The 19451-nt window shown below is 33.2% G+C and overlaps 2 protein-coding genes across 2 annotated transcripts; one reads left to right on the top strand and one right to left on the bottom strand.

Annotated features, from left to right (window-relative positions):
* Nucleotides 1-14500: 14500 nt before the first annotated feature.
* Nucleotides 14501-15418, top strand: LOTGIDRAFT_155722 (hypothetical protein; the record flags this gene model as incomplete). Its single annotated transcript, XM_009068253.1, has 1 exon — nucleotides 14501-15418. The coding sequence occupies one exon, from the start codon at nucleotides 14501-14503 to the stop codon at nucleotides 15416-15418; it is 918 nt and encodes a 305-aa protein (XP_009066501.1).
* A 1953-nt stretch (nucleotides 15419-17371) lies between these two features.
* Nucleotides 17372-18343, bottom strand: LOTGIDRAFT_229761 (hypothetical protein). The gene has a single exon (XM_009068254.1). It carries the CDS (start codon nucleotides 18320-18322, stop codon nucleotides 17456-17458), a length of 867 nt encoding a protein of 288 aa, XP_009066502.1. The 5' UTR covers nucleotides 18323-18343; the 3' UTR covers nucleotides 17372-17455.
* Nucleotides 18344-19451: the final 1108 nt, after the last annotated feature.

Consider the following 19451-nt stretch of genomic DNA (forward strand, 5'->3'; position numbering starts at 1 on the left):
GCGTCTTTTGATGCTGCAAGTTGACAAATAACAACCCATAATACAGAGCAAAGTAACAGGAAATATATCATAGCTATCTTTAAAGATAGAGATTTGAAATAATTTAATCTAATGTTTTACAAATAATAAATGAGTTTTTATCTAAATAAAGATGTAACTCCTGTAGTTCTGGTAATAAGATTTAGTAAAATGGTTTGTCCTAGATGACTTTACCATGATACATTCCTTTTACAAAATCATCATTTATCATTTACACTTTAAGTTTATAAATATAACGAAACATTTAAACATTGGTAATGCAATAACCCATGCAGTATTAGAAAATGAGCTGAATATGCAATGGGTTAGGAAACTTTCAAAATAATAGAACTGAACCAAGTTACCTACATCACCATTCTTATCAATAATCCGACATTTTACTTGGCATTTTTCTTTACTAATTCATTAAACAGTTGTATACTGTCTGATTTGATATCAGTAACACGAAATACCGGCTTCATCATAGACTTTTTCCAGTCAAAATTCTTGTTTTACCGTTAGGGGGTTGATCTGAGAAATAGTCTTGATCAACTTATCAATTCATTTACAGTTGTTCTCGTTACTGGACAACAAAGACTTTTGCGAACATGTATATTTTATTATATAATAAGGAAATTTCGAACGTCGATCCTAACAATACTTATTCAAGAATTATAGTGTGTACGTACGCTCATTCCTGTAAAACGTCTATTTAAGGGGACATCGTCACTATTACATAATTTAACAACTGAGTTCAATATATCCGTATTATTTGTTAAATTTTGACATTCCGTTCTCTTACAATAATAACTTAACTTTTCTTCGAAATTAAGACTAAATCTATGCTGTCACTGGTGTTGAATTTGGATTCTGAAATGAGATTCAGGTGACAGAAATTGAGTTAAGAAACGTTGAAGTTATAGCTTAATAACCTGCCCATGTTTGTTTGTGATTTTTTCGATTTCTAGTACAAAGTTGTAAGATGCAATACGATGTGCTCAATTTCCTTTACGAATGCGAATAAAACCAAAGCCGTCCATGTTCGTTGCCATTAGTCAGTTGAAGGGAGAAAACTCCCATTCTGCATATTCCAAACATTGTTCTTTGTTGTCTTTAGCTGTCATACATGACGTGGGTCTACATAAAATATATAGACACCAAATTTAAACAAATATAATACGATGTATTCAAGTTTAATTTAATGTGTTGTTGCGAATCAAATTGAACAAGTCCGTCTCTAATCTAGGCTTAAAGGGAGAAAACTCCCAATATTGCATATTCTAAACTTATTCCTTTGTAGTCTTTAGCTGTCATACATTTTGTGGTACTGAAAAAAATCGGCTTCAAAAATTCAGACAAAATGGATGATGAGCTCCAGATACAATTTAGGTATTATGAATAAAATGCGAGTAGTTAAAACTTTAGGTCGTAGTGTTGAATTTGTAAAGCTAGATTTGTGCAAATTTATGGATTGCAGTATTTTCCGAACCATTTTAGATGTTTAGAAAACTGCTTTAAACTAAGGCGTTCAATGCAAGAATAAAATTGCCAAAAATTTCTGGCGTAATAGATTCCCCATGAAGAATACCATTTCTTAGATATCGAAACTCATGCATGCAGTAGGAAAGAACCTTAAAGTTGTGGATTTCCATTTCAAGTATCTAGCTAGGTATTAGCTTGCAGTAAATAGGTCAACATCTTATAACATCTCTTGTCTGTATTCTATCTTGTTCTGCTACTGTTTCACATAGCCATCTTATTCCAGACTAGTCTAGCTGCCAATCAAATGTCAACTATTTGATATCAATTCCCGCGGTTTTGTGCGATTAGCCAATCCAAACTTAATTAACTCTTGATTTAAACTAATTATGGCGTAGTTCACACAAAGCCGTGATTGACAGGCGTATCGGAAAACGAAATTTAGAAGTGGTCATTTCTATAACCATCTGACCCAACTCTTAATTATATTGTTTGAATAGAAGTAATGTTAAAATTTGGTGAACTGAATCCTTTTGATCGATTTTTTACTCTTCTGTCTCATACAGTTTTATCTCTAATATTGGACTACCTCCCTTGTTTTATGGATTAACTGTTCTGTTACTAAACAGATTAACTGGTCTTTAGACAGCCTCTACAAACTGCACATATTTCCTCAAAGGCATGAAAATCGAAACAATTTCGAATGAACACATTTTGTTTGAGATGTTGGTATGAATTAACTAAATGTCTCGAGATAAGATTTGTAAGCTGTAAAAATAAATAAGGTAAGGATAAAAGGCCTTGTAGTACGCCTCTTTCAACAACAATCTCGAATTTTTCAACTTCCACTAATTTCATCTTGTATCATTAAAAATAATATTGTTATTTCTTTGAAAAGATATTTCAGTACACAGGAACATATCTACTATCATTTCAACATGTTGAGAGACATAAAGACAACATGTTAAAATTCTAGAAAACATAAAACTTCTTAGATTTCTACTTTGAAACCTTGATTAGATAGCTTTATTACATATAACGTTTACTGGCAACATTCGCCCCCACCCGGTTAATCTTTACCATTTAAAATTTTATTTAGGGATGGTATACCCGTATTGCAATTGGCTAGAAGTAAACGAGTTGACCAATAGTTTTAAAAGAATCATTAACCTAAACGTTTATGTTAACGTTACGATTCTAAATTGCTTACGTCTGAAGATAGAACAAGTTCAACGAAGGAGGCTATTAAATGTTTTGTATAAACTAATTTTGTCATTATCAAGTGAAAGGGTTACATTATTATTCGTACTGTAAAATTAAAGTTATTTGTGTCAAGTATGTTTCGACTTGTTCATTTAAAATATATTTTAAATATACAAAAAAAGTCACACCGATCGCAAGATATTATTATCTTGCTTTGTAGCATTATTTTGTCTCTTTTGTACCGTAAGCATCTAAAATTATTTACCAACGTATTCAATGTAGTTGCCTCCCGTGTTGTGCCATTTGATCTCTGAACATTCTTGAAATGTATTTGTTAACTAATTATTGTCACGAAGCTTTGTATCTTTTCATTAAACAAATGACCCAGTAGTAAAGAAAACAGAAAATTCATAATATTAATGACGTATATTGTTTGTTTTCACTTTCTTATTTGTATTTTCATTTTAGGCAAGGCTAATGATTTTCCTGATGATCGGAAATTTTCGAGGATTTTCAGAGTTAGGCTTAGTTCTAAAGTAAGGACCTCAAAGGTACCACCTCGTGCTCCCTTTACAGATTACATTTTAATGGATTATACTCGTTATCTGTGCGCCAACTCGACGTTTTGACCAATATTGTCTATACACTTTCCGTCCGTCTGTCGGGAGTCATATGAAAGTATCCTACGTTTTACAAGGAAATTTATGTACAAAAACCGTATGCTTTCCTCCGACCTCTCCAAGCTTTCTATTGCTTGCGTGCGGTTGCAGATTTGGATCTTGTCGTTTTACTTCGCCACAGAAACCTGGATAAAAATTTCAATGAAATCTAATGTTATACAGGAATTGTATACAGAGTATAAGACATGGCCTGTAGAAAATAAAAAGGATACAACTTTGTTACACCAAGATTAAAAATCATCTTAATTTTTTTTCATCGAAAATCAATTTATGAATTTACCTATTTTACATTATTAAAATTTTCAGGTCTATAATCATGGTATCATTGACTTCAATCAAATCTAATTATTTCTTCTCAAATAATTATTAAAACTCTTTCTGTTCACACCTGTCAGTACTATATGGCACTTCAGTAAAACTCAATCTGAAACTGATCTCAGAAAACCATTTATTTGAACATTAAAGAGCAAATGACCCATGGTCATTCAGTCTGGCTCTAATTTAAATCTTGTTAAATCGTTGATAAATTGTTAATTAAACGCTGCTGATATCCTCATCAAATTACTGAATGCCATCTACAGATTATCTCCCTTAGATTCGCCTCATGATTTTCAATTCAGGCATTTGACATGTTGTGACATTTGTGATGTCATCTAACACATGCTTGTATCAATATAGGCCTAGATATTAAAAGCCTATCCGTATAGTTTCACTTATTTTTTGCCTCTTCCTATGCCCTTTTGATTCAATAACCAGAACCAAATTTTTAGTAAAGGCGGTTTTTATGAGATATTGGGCTGGTGACCAGAATACATCGGAATTTAGTCCGTCCTTGTTTATGGTGTCATCGAATTCTATGTACATTTTTAGAACAGTAGTGTATTTTTTTATCTAGTTGCTAACAGATCCAATAAAACAAACACCGTCTTCGTAGAAATATTCAGCACACCCAGAGGGTTTCATCACGTTTTGTTTCTTGAATAGGATAATTTAACATGGCCATAGACAAATTACACTTAGCCAATTCAAACATGTAAACGATGACACGGATGTGCTCGTGTAAGAAACGGTATTATAATGATATATAATTGAATGGTACAATGGTTCCTACACTTTGATAAATATCACTCAATTATATACTCAACCCTGTACACCCTATTTAGGTTTATTAACCAACATTCTGAAATAGAACAGGGTTGAGGATAGAAAGAAAAAAAAGGGTATGGTATAAACTATAAGACTACTTTTCTTTAATTGATATTTTCGTTATGCTGGCCCAGTCTGGTTTTGAGGTTCATATTAACTGCATATAGAAACTATGATCTATTTCACGAATATTGGCCTTTCACTGAACTTTGATAAAGATTTATCAGAATAAAAACAAGACGTGAGATTAAGTATCTCTGATCGTTCTTCAACTTGTAGACCTTTAGTAGATAATGATATCAGAAACGTCATCAGATCATTTACAACACCTGTTTTCTGGCTAGTTAACATGATCAGAACACTGTCAAATATTCTTAAATCATGTTCAGTTATCAAAATATTCTTCTATCATATCAGAAATTATTTTAATATAGTAATATCGACAAAAACATGCAAGATTTCAGTTGTTAATCAATCTTCGTGGTGCCAGTATTGACAAGCTCTATCATTTACTTATAATCAGGATAAAAATTCTCATGTACTTAAGTTCTGAAAATGTAATGCCCACGAATTCCACGAAAAGTGCAGAAATGCCCAATGCCTCACATTAAAAAAGCAACAAGTAAATTCGCCTAAAATAAATAAACCAAGCCACATCTTTATTGTCAGATACCATTTCAAAATTATGACCATGGAACAAAATTCAATGACATTTGTTTGACAGTCATCAAAATGGCATCAATTGTGATAATCTATTTGGTTCTCCACAAAATCTCTTAGTAAAACAATAATAATTATCTAGGTGACAAATCTCTAGCAAACTGGACAAGAAAATCCTCCTGGAAGCTCTCCACGATCTTCAGTCGATCCTAAGTAAGCTGTATTCTAGGAACTAATGTGTTGACATCCCATCGTTCACTTGTCAAACAGAGAATCTCAATCTAAACAGCGAGTAAACATAGCACTTGATCAGATTATTTTGTTTATACAATCTTACTAATTATCATTGTTCTCTCATTTATTTCCATATAAGCCGCCATTTTTTTCAAGATGGCCGACGTTATTTGATACAATTACCTTTTTCTGAGCGTCATTTTGTCATTTTTCACATCACATTTATAGCTGATCATCTGTACCGATGACAGTAAACTGTTTAATATCTCAATTGTTCATCGGGGGGATTACTGTCAGACTGGATACAGGACAATAATATAGAACAAATAAATAATGACTGATAATTCAAACCCAACCAAACCTTAAAAACAGATTGCGAATATCTTACAGGGTCGTGTATCTTCGATTCATATAGAATTCCTATCGTGATTTCGAAAATTGAGACTTCCATTTTTCTTTTTCTATATTTTAGCTCTAAGCGAGGCAAAACTCAGTAATGACTTATCTTCAGAATCATGTTCCTCCTCGGTTTTTTTTTTAATATATTTTATTAACTTTCGTTGATTATAACATGATTAAATTACCACGGAATTCTGACTCGTAGTGCTCCAAAATGATCACCAATTAATCATAATTTTATCTCAATAATATGAAGTGTATATCTATGTTTAAGAAGTAGTTAATGATATTCAACGGTACCTTATCGTGTCAAAAATATTTCTAACGGATTCTCAGACACATTTGGCTTTCTTCTATATCTGATATATCATTGTTTACATTTCATATTATCTTATGTTCATTTACAAGGTTAATATGAACGTTTGATAATATCACCATTTGACATATTTCGCATATTGGTTATAAAATACAATAATATGTTGAATGAAAACAAGAAATGGTACATTTTTAAAAGGGGGGAATAACAATCTTAGATGCAAGATAAAAGGACAGAATCAATTAAACTGATATTATTGTACAATCATGTCTGGCATCAGAATGCACAGTTTACCCTAACTTTAGGTGCGATGTCATTCGCTTGCTGCTGTTACCAAGACAACTTGAATAGCTGGAAATGATATTTACGCCCTACACGCGTTCGAATGACCAAAAAAACGAACCAAAATGAAAGAAAGGTCAACGAATATTAAAACGATTAATAAAAGAAATACAAGTTGTTGCTACTTAAATGTCTTTCTTGACACGATAAATGAAGAGCAGTTTCTATTTTCACGAAAATCACGCTGTAGAAATGGTTGTAAATGAGAAATTAATATATGTTTGAACGACAAACTGTTTCCACCTAATGTTCTTCTATACAAATCACCAAGTGCTTTTCTCAAGCTTATTTCTATTAAATATTCTAGTTGTGAATAAAAGGTGTGACTGAATACCAACTGACGTGAATTTAGCTGTTAATCTATTGAAGATAATTTAACTGTTTTTTACTAGAAAATATTAACCACAAAACAAGCAGGTGACCCCTCTTCCACTCTCTGTTCACTTGTCACTTTCCTTCAAATAATACAATACCCACATAAAACGAATGGAAGTTGCCAAAATCGTCTGAATGAAAGTAAAATGGAGCGCATATAATACCACTTTGACTTTCTATTTTATAATTTTTTTATTTGATAATAAAATTGAGTTTGATTAAATGGCAGGTGAAGTAATACTTTAATATCAAAATATATTTTGACATAGAATAATTACAAATATGTCAGCTTTTAAAGAATTATTCTATCAGGAATACAAAATACTTACAAACAAGTTCAAATTTAAAAACCATCAAAATATTTGGAGAAAAAAGAAGAAAAAGAGTTTTGTATTATAACATCATTTTGTAAAGATATCATTACATGAAAAAAACGAATTGTATTTACATAGAACACTATCTTTGAAGTTCGTTCGGTACAAATTAGTAATAAATGCTTCTCTGTTGAACATAGATTTGTGATCAAAATATAACCTTCGTGGGTGATAAAAAGTTATCTCAATACAAATAAACATTAGTTATTCTATATCAGAACATACACACAAACTGTTAAATTCATGTTCCATCTTATATCAAACATTTTAAAAGATTTTGGGTATGTTTTATGTCTATCACAAATATAAAGTTATATACATGATTACTGATAACATGATTCAACTTGGATTTAAAAATGATTAATTGTCTGTGAAAACATGATATTCTTCAAATCAAAGACTTCTTGTAATTAATATTTATGACAGAAAACAGAAACCTTTGGTATTTAATCCTGGTTACTGCATACTCGACAAGTATCTACAATCTACTTTTTAGTTGCCCAAATATTCAAATTTGCCTTAGCGGCCGATAACAATGGTGGACTGTTCACTATTCTGCTGTCTATACGATGCTTATTACAATTCTTGAGAACGTGGGTAGTCCTGCACTGTCCCTCAATAACGCAAAGAAACCGAAGTTCTATAGAAATTAAATGATTACATCAAATATTTTACATAATGTATCATTTAACGCTTGATGTTGATTTGGGGATGTATAGGCCAACCCTTTCCCTTCGGCAATACAATATCACATAAGAATAATCAGACAAAGCGAAGTCAATTAATTGTAAAAAGTGAATTTGTCTGTCAGAGGAAGCCCCCTGAAAAAATGAAGTAAGCTAACCCATGATATCGGAAAATATTTGAGGGTCGTTACTCGGAGATTTTAAAGGAATAATAATACGATGGTTAAATATTGACTTTCCCAATCCAACAATCCCTAAAATTCTCCATTGCCTGGATTGTTTATACTCGAAGAAAAACCTACCAGCGTAAAATTATATATCGGTATTATAAACATTCAAACTTCACAATATCGACAACATGTTTTTGGCCGAAGACTTTAACCGGCTTATATATTTCCAAGTCACTTCCACCATTATAATTCTTTTTAATTGCAGACGAATCAGAATCCAGGAAGGAACTTAGCCTATATTTGAATCGAAAATAAAATTATTGTTCATAAAGTGTTTCTGTATATTTCAATTATATTATATTCTTCAACTTTTTAAATAAAGGATAACCTTAAATAAGTTAAATTATTGAAGGAATTATCATGGTAAAAATTTATTGGAAATCTATTGTAAGAGTTCGGAAAACCATCAAGGAAACATAAAATCATTAAGTGAGAAAAATAAATAAGATTTATAGTAAGCCTTAATACAAAGTTAATGACAGTATAATATTAATAGAAAATAGAATAATTTTAAAAGAATTCAATAAAATCGTTCAATATTTGAGAGAATAAACAGTGTAACACATGCTTACACACATTATTGACTTGAAATATTTAATATTCTAATAAAATTCCAGTATTTACAGTGAAAAGACATTAAGAAACATTATTGTGACAATGTTAATAAAGACATCAATATAAGATCAATATAGATCAAGTTCAAGTAACGACAATATGTCTTCTACAATCTTCTACATCAATTCATTTTCAATATAGCGTAAAAATATTTGTTAGTCTTAAGACAGGAAAATCTAGAATTACCCACATAAAATATCAATCACATTATACCACAGCAGAGAACGATTACAGTAAGGTTGAATTAATTTTACATTCAAAAGCTCTATTTTTGAATGATATTTGAAAAACAATACGATATCATTAACGTAGAAGATTATAGTGCAAGTGTTGTAAAAACATTTTAAAGGAAACAAGATAACTTGTAAAATCAAGATATATTGAGACGCGCGATCAGACGTCTATTTCAATGATCACATTGCCGGGGAAATCTTACCTTTGTCTTATCATGAGAAAGGGCTGGATAAGATAAACATAGATGTTCACCAAATCGTAGCAATGATTGTATGACTGTATTTAATAAAAATTCGAAATTATCCCTCAAGACATAAAATGTATTCAATAGTCATTCTTGCGAATTTACATGTATCTCATCTTATTTTAAACAATTTAACATTGACATTAATGTTCAAGAAAGATGCAAATACAATAAAACCGTGATCTGATGTCACCTTTTATGGCTATCAAATAAGAAAGGAATGTATTCAGCGTTCAAGTAACATTCAAAAGTTGAAGACTTGTAATAGATAGAAATATCCAAAGTCAAGTAAAATTGGAGTTAAGAAAATATATACATCAAACTATTGCAAGAAGTGACAGTTGGCCCACTTCATAATCTCAACGATATGTTGATTAAATCTCTTGTAGTTTAGGCTTTGTTCGTGGCTCTCTTGATTAAAATAATGTTTTCATTTAGACACACATATTAACCAAGCCATCAATAAGGCTAAAAAGGAAATATGGAAGATCCCAAGAGAACAGTAGAATCTAATACACAATTCACTCAATACTTGTTCTTCTTCCAAACAATTAATTTTCCCTTCTACATCCTGTCTTTCTCAACCCAATCTTGTAATATATGACTAGAGCCAATGGAGCCAGTTAACCAAACCCCTTGAGAGAATTGATTTAGTAAATTTGGTTAATTTGTGTCCCTATTTGAAAAGTGCACCATCATGTCTTTCAAAACTGAAAATGCTCATCAATATAATAAATGAAAACGTTTATTTGGTCTAAAAACATGACGTGGTTCATGATCACTTCCGGTTAGGTGACAATACAGCTGATATATAGAGTTACGTGTTAAGACTATAAAATGTGGTTTATTACTTTATAAAATTTGATAAATGCGATGGTAATTAATTTCGTCGCTTAATTACGTTTATTGCAAAAGGTTACTTAAACCCCGTCTGGTTATTTATTAAAGGGTTACAATATAGTGAACTGGTGATAAATTAAAGCAATCATATCACTCACTTGATAATTGGTCTCGAGTAACCAAACAAAGAATCTGAACTGATTTATTGAAATATTATTGAAAAACTATATTCGCATGAAATTTCATATAAATTAAGACAATATTAAAATATGTTCGCTATCAACACAACTTAGAGGAAAGACACGATATAACAGGCAGTGCCCCCCCCCCCCCCCCCCGAACCCCCTGAAAAATGTTGTGCCCTCTTCACCTCTTCACTGGTAACAGGAGGTGAGAGGAATAAATTAAGTGATGGATATAACGTCTTGAATTGCATTCCCTCCAAAAAGTTAAAGACCTTTTACACTTATCATTTCAAAATGTATATTCTATACTTAATTGAAATTGCCATGTCTCCGACTTTTTAAACCGTCTTCATTAGCCCACATGGTGAGAAAAGAAGGACGTAAAACTCCATTGATTTCATTTCATTTTCCGACTTTTTAATGCATTATTAAACTAAATTAGTGAATTGACATGAACTTAAGGCACGACTATTTTCAGAAAACAAAAAACGATGAATTAATAGCTAATATAGCAACGTTTTCCCATACTGAAATTAACATGGTATCATAAATTCACACAAAGCATAAGAAAGGCGTTTATAATGTTATTAATATAACCATTATGACTGTAAGATCTGATATCAAATCCTTTCAGTATAACACAAATTCTACAAAATATGATATATGGACAATGCAGTAATAATAAAGGACCGGAAACGTCACCTTGACTCACTCCACCTTTCTATAGGAAAATAAATGACAGATAAAAGAGACTAATGCAAGAGTTTAGTAAATTAATGTAATAAGGATATTTTAAGAATTTTATGTATGTTAATAAATGCTTGATTACAAGATCAATAAATAACCTCATGTTTCACTGCTTATGAGGTGGAAATATAACTTTAGATAAAAACCGGGATTACACGTCTTCATTGCCCCAAGTAGGAGCTTGAGGATGATGGGGGGAAGTGGTTTCATTAAATTGTTCCAGATTCCAAACACCAATAAAGCCACTTCTCCCATTATCCTCAAGCTCCTATGACAACGTAGTGTATATGTGACTTTATGGGAGGGCTCATCCTGCATTGTGACTCACAGAGCAACTGGATTTTCATGGATTGATAATCGGATTTAGTCGACCTGAAATATCACATTTACTAATTTTTCACTCTCTAGCAAAATAGACTTTGGTCATTGCCCTGAACGGTTCAAATCTGCGACTATCCTGTTGATCTTTAGGATTTTAGGACTTGGTTAATTTGTCGGTATGAAGGTTATGGTCAAATGTATTGCAAGGGGTCTAGCGAGTTTTGATTTTGAATTGACAATCGACTTGAAACCTTTGCGATGTAGTAAACATATGATACACTAATCATAGGCTTCCATAACTTCAAGTATTTTGTCAAATTCCATTGATTTGTTCTCACAGTGATGGATCCTATATTTTATATTGCCTCTAATCTTACTATAGTTTTATTGTTTATCAATTCTTACAGTCAACTGGTAGAAAACAGGAATTACTATAATACGGCAATTAAACTATCAAAAACGGTTAATTAATTCACCAAACGTCATAAATGGAGTTTTTAGTGTAAATTGTTTTAAACTGTTGATTTTATGTTGACATCCTGTGAACATTGAAACTGCTGATAATTCCATTAAAAGCTCATACAACACATTTCTTTAGTTAATCTATTTTACAACAAACGCTCATAAAATTTTATCTTAGCTTATCTTAACCTTCTAACTTCTACACCTTGTTAATTATTTTTCAATAATGCCATCAGATTTCTTCATGTACTTTGTGAATTATTTACTGTGCGGTAGGCAAACTCATGTTTACTTCGACCCAGTGCACGTGCTTTTTCTTGTAAGCTGAACCCCTTCTGTGATATACACCTTGTTGTTGGAGTTATCTGTTCTTCCCTACTGTGAGAAGAATCGTTTCATCATAAACGGAACTTGACATGACAAAAACCACCCACGTCTTAATGTTCTCCATGTGTATCTTAACTTCTTTTTTGATGATGAAAAGATGTTGATGACTTACTGCGACTCTCTTGAGTCCTGTTCGTCACATTACAACAAGTGGAGAACATACATTAACTTCATGCACACACGTGCACAACATCTACACAAGTTTTTTGGAAGAACATTTGCAACTTTTTACACGTGTTTTTCTTCTCATTTATCAAAGGAGGAAATTAAAAGGTATCATGTAGGGTTTACCACATTGCTGTGTTCTTGATTTTCCAGATTGTAATTGTTACCCCCGACGGATGTCTAGCTTCAATATCCCTGCTTTTCTCTGGGGAAGTGATATACAAGTGAATTAAGTGGCACGTTTACTACATTAACCTGGGGTAAATGACATGCGCCACGGAAGTTTATACAATGCATGCTGGGATATAAAAACAAATGAAAGTGATGAGAGAAAAACGCAACGCGTGTTCCGCTTTTATATTTTTTTCAAATTCGACAATAAATTAATGTTCTGTGGAAAAATAAGTTTTTAATGACCAATACATCTTCTGAAGAAATAATAGGATGATAAAATGTTTTAAGAAAAAATTTATTTCATGTTATATGAATTTGGAAGATGTATTTTACACTAATTTAAATTCATTATACATAACGCATATTTTACAACATAATATCCTTTCTTTACATTTCTCCTTCACTTTTGATACGCCCACAAGACAATATTTCATCAACATTTTTCATTTTTCAATATGATGGTGTGATATTGTATGTCGATGAGATCTTTGTCTTAGAATTTGAACGATATATTTAGAAATTTGAATGTTTGAGTGCAAAAATTTTCAATCAATTGTAATAAAACTTGGTGTCGTCATTGGAATTGATAAGAATATGTTCGAATTTAATGGTAAGCGTAATGTAAGCAACAGATGTCTATCTACAGTGACTTGAACGTTAAGATTGGGATTCAAGTTGATTACTTTTGCAATGAACTGGACATATTTTGCATTATGATTTATGTCTATCTATGTACCTTAAAATTTAACAAAGCTGTTGTATTTGCGTATGTTATCTTGCTTGGCAAGCTATTTTGCCATGCTTACTCTTTTCAAAACATCTGATGGAAATTCTCTTTGGAGAATACTACTTTTCGTTTTTGCCATTCTTAGGATGAAATTTTGATTGACGGAATTGTCCTGCTGGTACGTATTTATACACAGACATGCTGGTCCATCGTAACTTCTCAGAGATGACACCAAAGTCATATCAAAGTTACGCTGTATCCGTATATCCGTCGTTGTATTGGTGACCAATGTTAAGATTCCATTTGTGTTTTTCGCCGATGAGAAGATTTTCTTGATGTTAGTTAAAGGTGCAGGTCTATCTTTAGGTTTTAAAACCACCCGGTGAAGTCATCAGAATCAAGTGAATTAAAATTGTCGTGAAAATGATGAAAGGTTGTAAAAGTGATGCCAAGAATTCATGTAAACAAGCTGTACTTCTATCATTCATTTCGAGTCTTTTTCTTGCTGACAGCCGTCATGAGAATCAAGAGGGAAGAATACACTTGTAACTACAGACTATGATAGTAATTTTGTTTATTTTACAACATTTCAACTGTTGATTACCTGTAGAAATAATCAGTTGAATGACTAATTACCACAGATAAACATTCTTCTACTATTTCTACTCGAGTAACATCGTGTGAAAGATAGATCCACCGTCTGGTAAACATATTGCTACTCTCTAAGTAGGTCTTCCTACTGTTTATTTGAATAACAAAAGGTCGAATGGTTAAAAAGTGGGGATATTTTATTATGGTTAACTAGTCTTGTTTCATTTCATTCTGACAATTTTGTAAACAACTGAAGCATACCTCTTAGAATCATCTTCATTAATGTTAAATAGATGTATATGATAGAATTTCGTAAGAAATATCCTGCGTAATGCCTCAAACCTTAATGAGCAGTTTCAAATCCATTTAATGCCATTGTAGAGTCATTGTTTGTCTATTCAAAACGACACATTCCGTTTCTAGTGTCAACTTGAAATGAATGATGAAATGTATATTTTTTGTAAAAGGAATTTTAAAATGAAATTGAAACTGATTTAATTTGTCTGCGATACGTAATAAATATTTATTACCTGTTCAATTATAATCATCAATATTACATACATTTTTTTTCATTGGGTTAATGAGTGTCAAATCTTACATAATCAGATCTTTACTTGTATATATATATATTAGTGTTACATATGCCCTCCATAATTCACCACAAAAATGAAAGTTCCCTTTACAACGATAGTCGCTTTATCAGCAGTATGGTGCTTGTACGCATCTGCTCAAGTATTTCGTCCTCGTAGATTATCCAATCCAGGATTGAGGTCTCAACAACAGCCAGAATACAGAACGTGCATCGGACAAACAGCTGCTGGGGATGAAATGAGAGTTACATTTTATTCGCGCAGATCAACATCGTCAAACTGGTGGCAATCCGGTAGAATAACCAATGATATTCAAGTTAAAGCAACTATTAATTCCAGATCTCTGACGAACAAATTTAGACTGGTAACAACACAATATGGAAGAATTGACGGAATGTGTGAAAGTGAAAGTTTAGGAAACATTATTGACGAAAATGCGTTCACACGAGTAGCCAATGTTCGAATTGGAGGACAAAAGAGTAGAAACATTGGTTTTATTGGAACAGACTTTTCCCTTTCTCCAGGAAAATCAGTACGAATCACCGATCATATACAGTCTATGTTAAACTTAGATATTATAGCTGGAGGTGGCATGGCGTTATGCCCAGTACAACAAATAGTTGGTGTCAGATGTATTGATCTCATTTCTTTGTGCTGTTCGATTTCAAAAGACACTAAACCTGCTGATATTATCGAAGAGCCTGGTTTTTCGGGAGATATTTCTGGAAATCAGTTTTCAAATGTCCAGAGTGAGGTTGGAAATAGTATAGTATTATCCAATGGAGTTAGTAGCAATGCACAAATATCTAATGGGGTAATAGTAAACCCAGCTTTTAATGGAGGCCAAAATCGAATTACAAACCGCAATACTGACGGTCGTCTGGTTGGTAACGGTCCAATATTAAATGGTGGAAACATTGATGCTGCTAAAGATGTACAAAATGCACCAATGCAAAATACTAACAGTATGCAAATGGGTCCAGTACAAGGTTAAGTTACGACAACCTTATAGAGAAAGATTTCTTTTTTAATTGGTGGTGAAGTGTTGTACGAGTATATCTATGGAGTGGATATTAAACCTGTTATGATTAAAATTGTGTTAAAAAATCTTATTGCAAACAAAAGGGAGGGGAAAATTGATCTCAAACGAATACTTTCAGATCGCAACGAGCCAAAATAGTATTTTATTATGCCCCTTATAACTACAAGATATAAGTTTTTTCTTACCACAGTCCTCCATATGGGACCGAAATCGACATTTCATCCAATTTTAGTTTTTGGGCCTCGGCGAATCTGTCGATGAGTAGGAACAATGTCGTCGAAATATTCGGGAATATTTTTATCAAATAATCGGGGAAACTCTCCCGGGACTGAATGTCCTCGGGACTAAATCTTTACCGACATTGTGGCAAGGGTTCACGCATCCCTAATGCTTGCTCAAATATAATATATTCAGTTAGAATTGGATATAGCAACTGTTGATTTTGCAGTGTGAATCGTCGCGTGATTGTCGCATTGAAGCTCGAGCGTTGAACAAAAAAATTTTTTACAGTTTGAATTTGCGATCAGTTAAGTAAACACAAAACGTTTTATAACGTTTTGAAAATGTCTTCAAACCATTAGTGGCGTTTTAGAAAGGTTTTCAAAACAATTTATCTTTGCTGTAGGAATAGCCAGCAAGCAAGTATGCCATCACACCAAAGAATGACCTCTTTGGGTTTCAAGGCTTGACCAAATCACTTCTCCTGGCTATTCCCTTCTTCTGGGCACCAATCACAGGAATAGTTTCTAACTATTGTTGTCGATGTGTTTTCTATACAAAGCCAGTTCGTGTTCTTCCATTTTGAGGATGGATAGAGAAAATGGGCACAATACATTTAAAAAATTTTCCACATTTCCCCATCGCAGACCATTAAGATTCCTTAATTCGTAGTAGGGTTGAAGATGTATTTTTAGATCGGCCCGATTTTCGTGTTGAATCGCCCCGTTTTTGAACCACTGGATTATTGCGGAGGAACGAATCACGGACGTTCATCGATTTTGCGTAGGTACACGGCAAAGGCCTAATGGAGGCCCGCTTCTCACCGCAAGTGAGCTATGATCCTACGTTTTTCGGCCGAGAGTGGACAAATGTAGGAGTATGTTGACGATGGGAGCCACAGAAAACCGAAAGTTAAAGATCTTCGGACGTTCGGTCTTCGGTCGTCCAAATCTGGGACAATCTGGTCCTGATCGAGCCGATCACTTGTCTGTACCTTTCCCTTGGAGGACTTAGTTCATCGCTCCAGTCACGCGAATTGTTCGTGACCAAATTCGAACGCATCGTACTCTCAATATGCAGTGCCTTCAGCATTAGCTCAATCAGGTGCAGAAAATTAGGAGGTAAAACTCCACTTAATTCATTCCAATTTTTATGACGTCCTTGTGTTTTAACTTCGGCCTTTGATTGGCTACTGTCCTGGTTCGGGGCTATCTTCGGCCCAAATTCATCTTCCCTTTTTCGTATTGCCACCTGGTATCAATAACGGGATAGTGTCACCAGAATGAAAATCTGAGGCCAAGTTTCGAAGCCAGTATTATCATTCACTTAAAATGGATAATAGTGTAGTTAAAAAGCGGCACTAAAACAGAAATTGGGCCATAACCATGATAAATAAGCTTCAGCAACAATCGTTTTTTTTTTGGATTAAACAGATCAAGAGAAATGTAGATTGCTATAAATGGAAATTCAGTCATTTCATCTGAAAACATCTGACTAACAAGAACAGGTGAATAACAGAAACTTCTAACTAGAAGTATATAGCCAAAGGCGACAAGTTAATTTTAATGATGATATTAACTTAGCTTGCTATCCTTTTCTGGAACTATGAATAAGCGTTCGAATGTAACTGGAATTCGGGATCTTCAATCCGGCGTTACAGATGTTAACCGATAAAAAAGATCTAATACATCATTCAATTTTTTAATTCAAAATTACCATCACAAAAATACATTTAATACATTACACAATCATAGAGATTAATCTTTCAGCTTATTTTCGTCCAGTAAAGGCTCCAGTGTTGGGCCCTCCAATTTGACCGGGCATCTGTCCCATTTGACCAGCCATACCATTCATTTGTCCAGACATACCGTTCATTCCTGACATGCTGTTCATTCCTGGCATACCGTTCATTCCTGGCATACCGGTCATTCCTGACATACCGTTCATTCCTCTCATCCCAGCGCCCATTGGGATATTAGTTGCTGATTGTCTGTCCTTTGCTATTGCGCAACAAAGAGAGATCATATCCAGACATTTGTTGTTCAGAATTTGTGAAACAGGACATAAGGCCATGCCTCCACCGGAAATCATATCGAAATTAAGCTCCGAGTTGATGTTGTCTTGGATCTTGACAGATTGTCCTGGAGTCAAATCAAAAGCTGTTCCAACTTCGCCAATATTGCTGGTCATTGGGGCTTGGTTGTACCATCCGAAATTGAAAGCACTGAAAGGTTGTCTTTGTTGTTGACCTCGGATGATGGTACCTAAATTTTCGCTTTCACACATACCATCAATTCGACCAAATTGTGTTGTTACCAATCTGAATCGTCCAGAGATTGAAGCAGACTTCACGGTAGCATCTATTTCCAAATCATTGGTATCCCACCAGTTACTACTACGACCCTGAGATTGAGTAAAGGTAACTCTCATTTCATCACCTGCTGCTGTCTGACCAATACAAGTTCTATAACCTTTTCGTTGTTGTTGACCCATCATGTTGTTACCACCCATCATGTTGTTACCACTTATCATGTTGTTACCGCCGAACAATCCTCCTAAACCATTTGGTATTTGAGCAGAGCATTGTTGATAGAAGACGGCAAAGATGGCGACGAATATTGAGAGAAGAGCTGCCATGTTGATGCTGTTGTAGTGTTGACTTGTGAATGATTTGAGAGCGGTTCATCTTCGTATTTATATGATACTGTATAGGAAGTTGAGTAAGATTAAGCATAATATTTCATCACTGATCGATAAGGAAGGGTTAGGTAACTATGATGTAATCGCGGTTTATTTCTATAATTATTATAATTACTACCAAAGGTGTGAAATTGATTTAAATCATTTCAATTAACTGTAATATTACATAAGGAATTTGCTCAGAATTTAATATTCTTTGATGACTTTAATTGACGGGACTGTTCATCATCTGCACTACTTGCACATTGTTTGAAGAAAAAATTCGTTTGATGAAGGACTATAATTTGATTATTTCGGTTTTTAATCAAAGCGTATCTAAAAAATGAAATATATTTATATGGGGTTTGCATTGTTTAAAAACATGGTAAGGTATTTACAATTTGTTTTAGGTACAATGTTGGTAGAACAGCCGATATCAAGAAGCAAAACTGCATGCACTGTACATGTTGAAACATGTCCACGCTACCAATTAAACAAGATATAATGTTCACGCTACAAATTAACCAAGATATAATGTTCACGCTACAAATTAACTTAGATATCATAACATGAGAGATTTGACTTCTCTATGAAATTTTTATATAAATTTAAATAGATCCTAAACAACGACTCAGATCTTTAATTGATTGTAACATCACAAAATGTATTTCAAATTAGTCACGTGGATTATAGGGCATTGTGTCCTAAGAATGCATGGTAACACAATTTCGTTTGAGCTTAAAGATCACTTACCCGAAAGCACCTATGGCCACATACAATGATTTTGTCAGGGAGGTGTATTATTATCTTTTTTCTTTAGTTGATACAATAATTAAAATCATTGATGTCGAACCGTGAGTAACAAAATACCATATGTTACAGGAGTTATTGCCCCTTTCCACAGTTGCAAGATAACCGCCTTTTGTTGGCTTTTAACGATTTAGTCATAAAACTGAGAACACAATTTATCCATCATAATAAAGAAGCAGGTCCCATACTGGAATTACTTCAATTTACAAAAATTATATTTTGATGGAAAATTGATGACAACAGTTTCCACATCGAATAAAAATAAAGAATCAGAAAA

Source organism: Lottia gigantea (assembly GCF_000327385.1).
Source record: "Lottia gigantea unplaced genomic scaffold LOTGIsca_9, whole genome shotgun sequence".
Taxonomy (NCBI): Eukaryota; Metazoa; Mollusca; class Gastropoda; family Lottiidae; genus Lottia; species Lottia gigantea.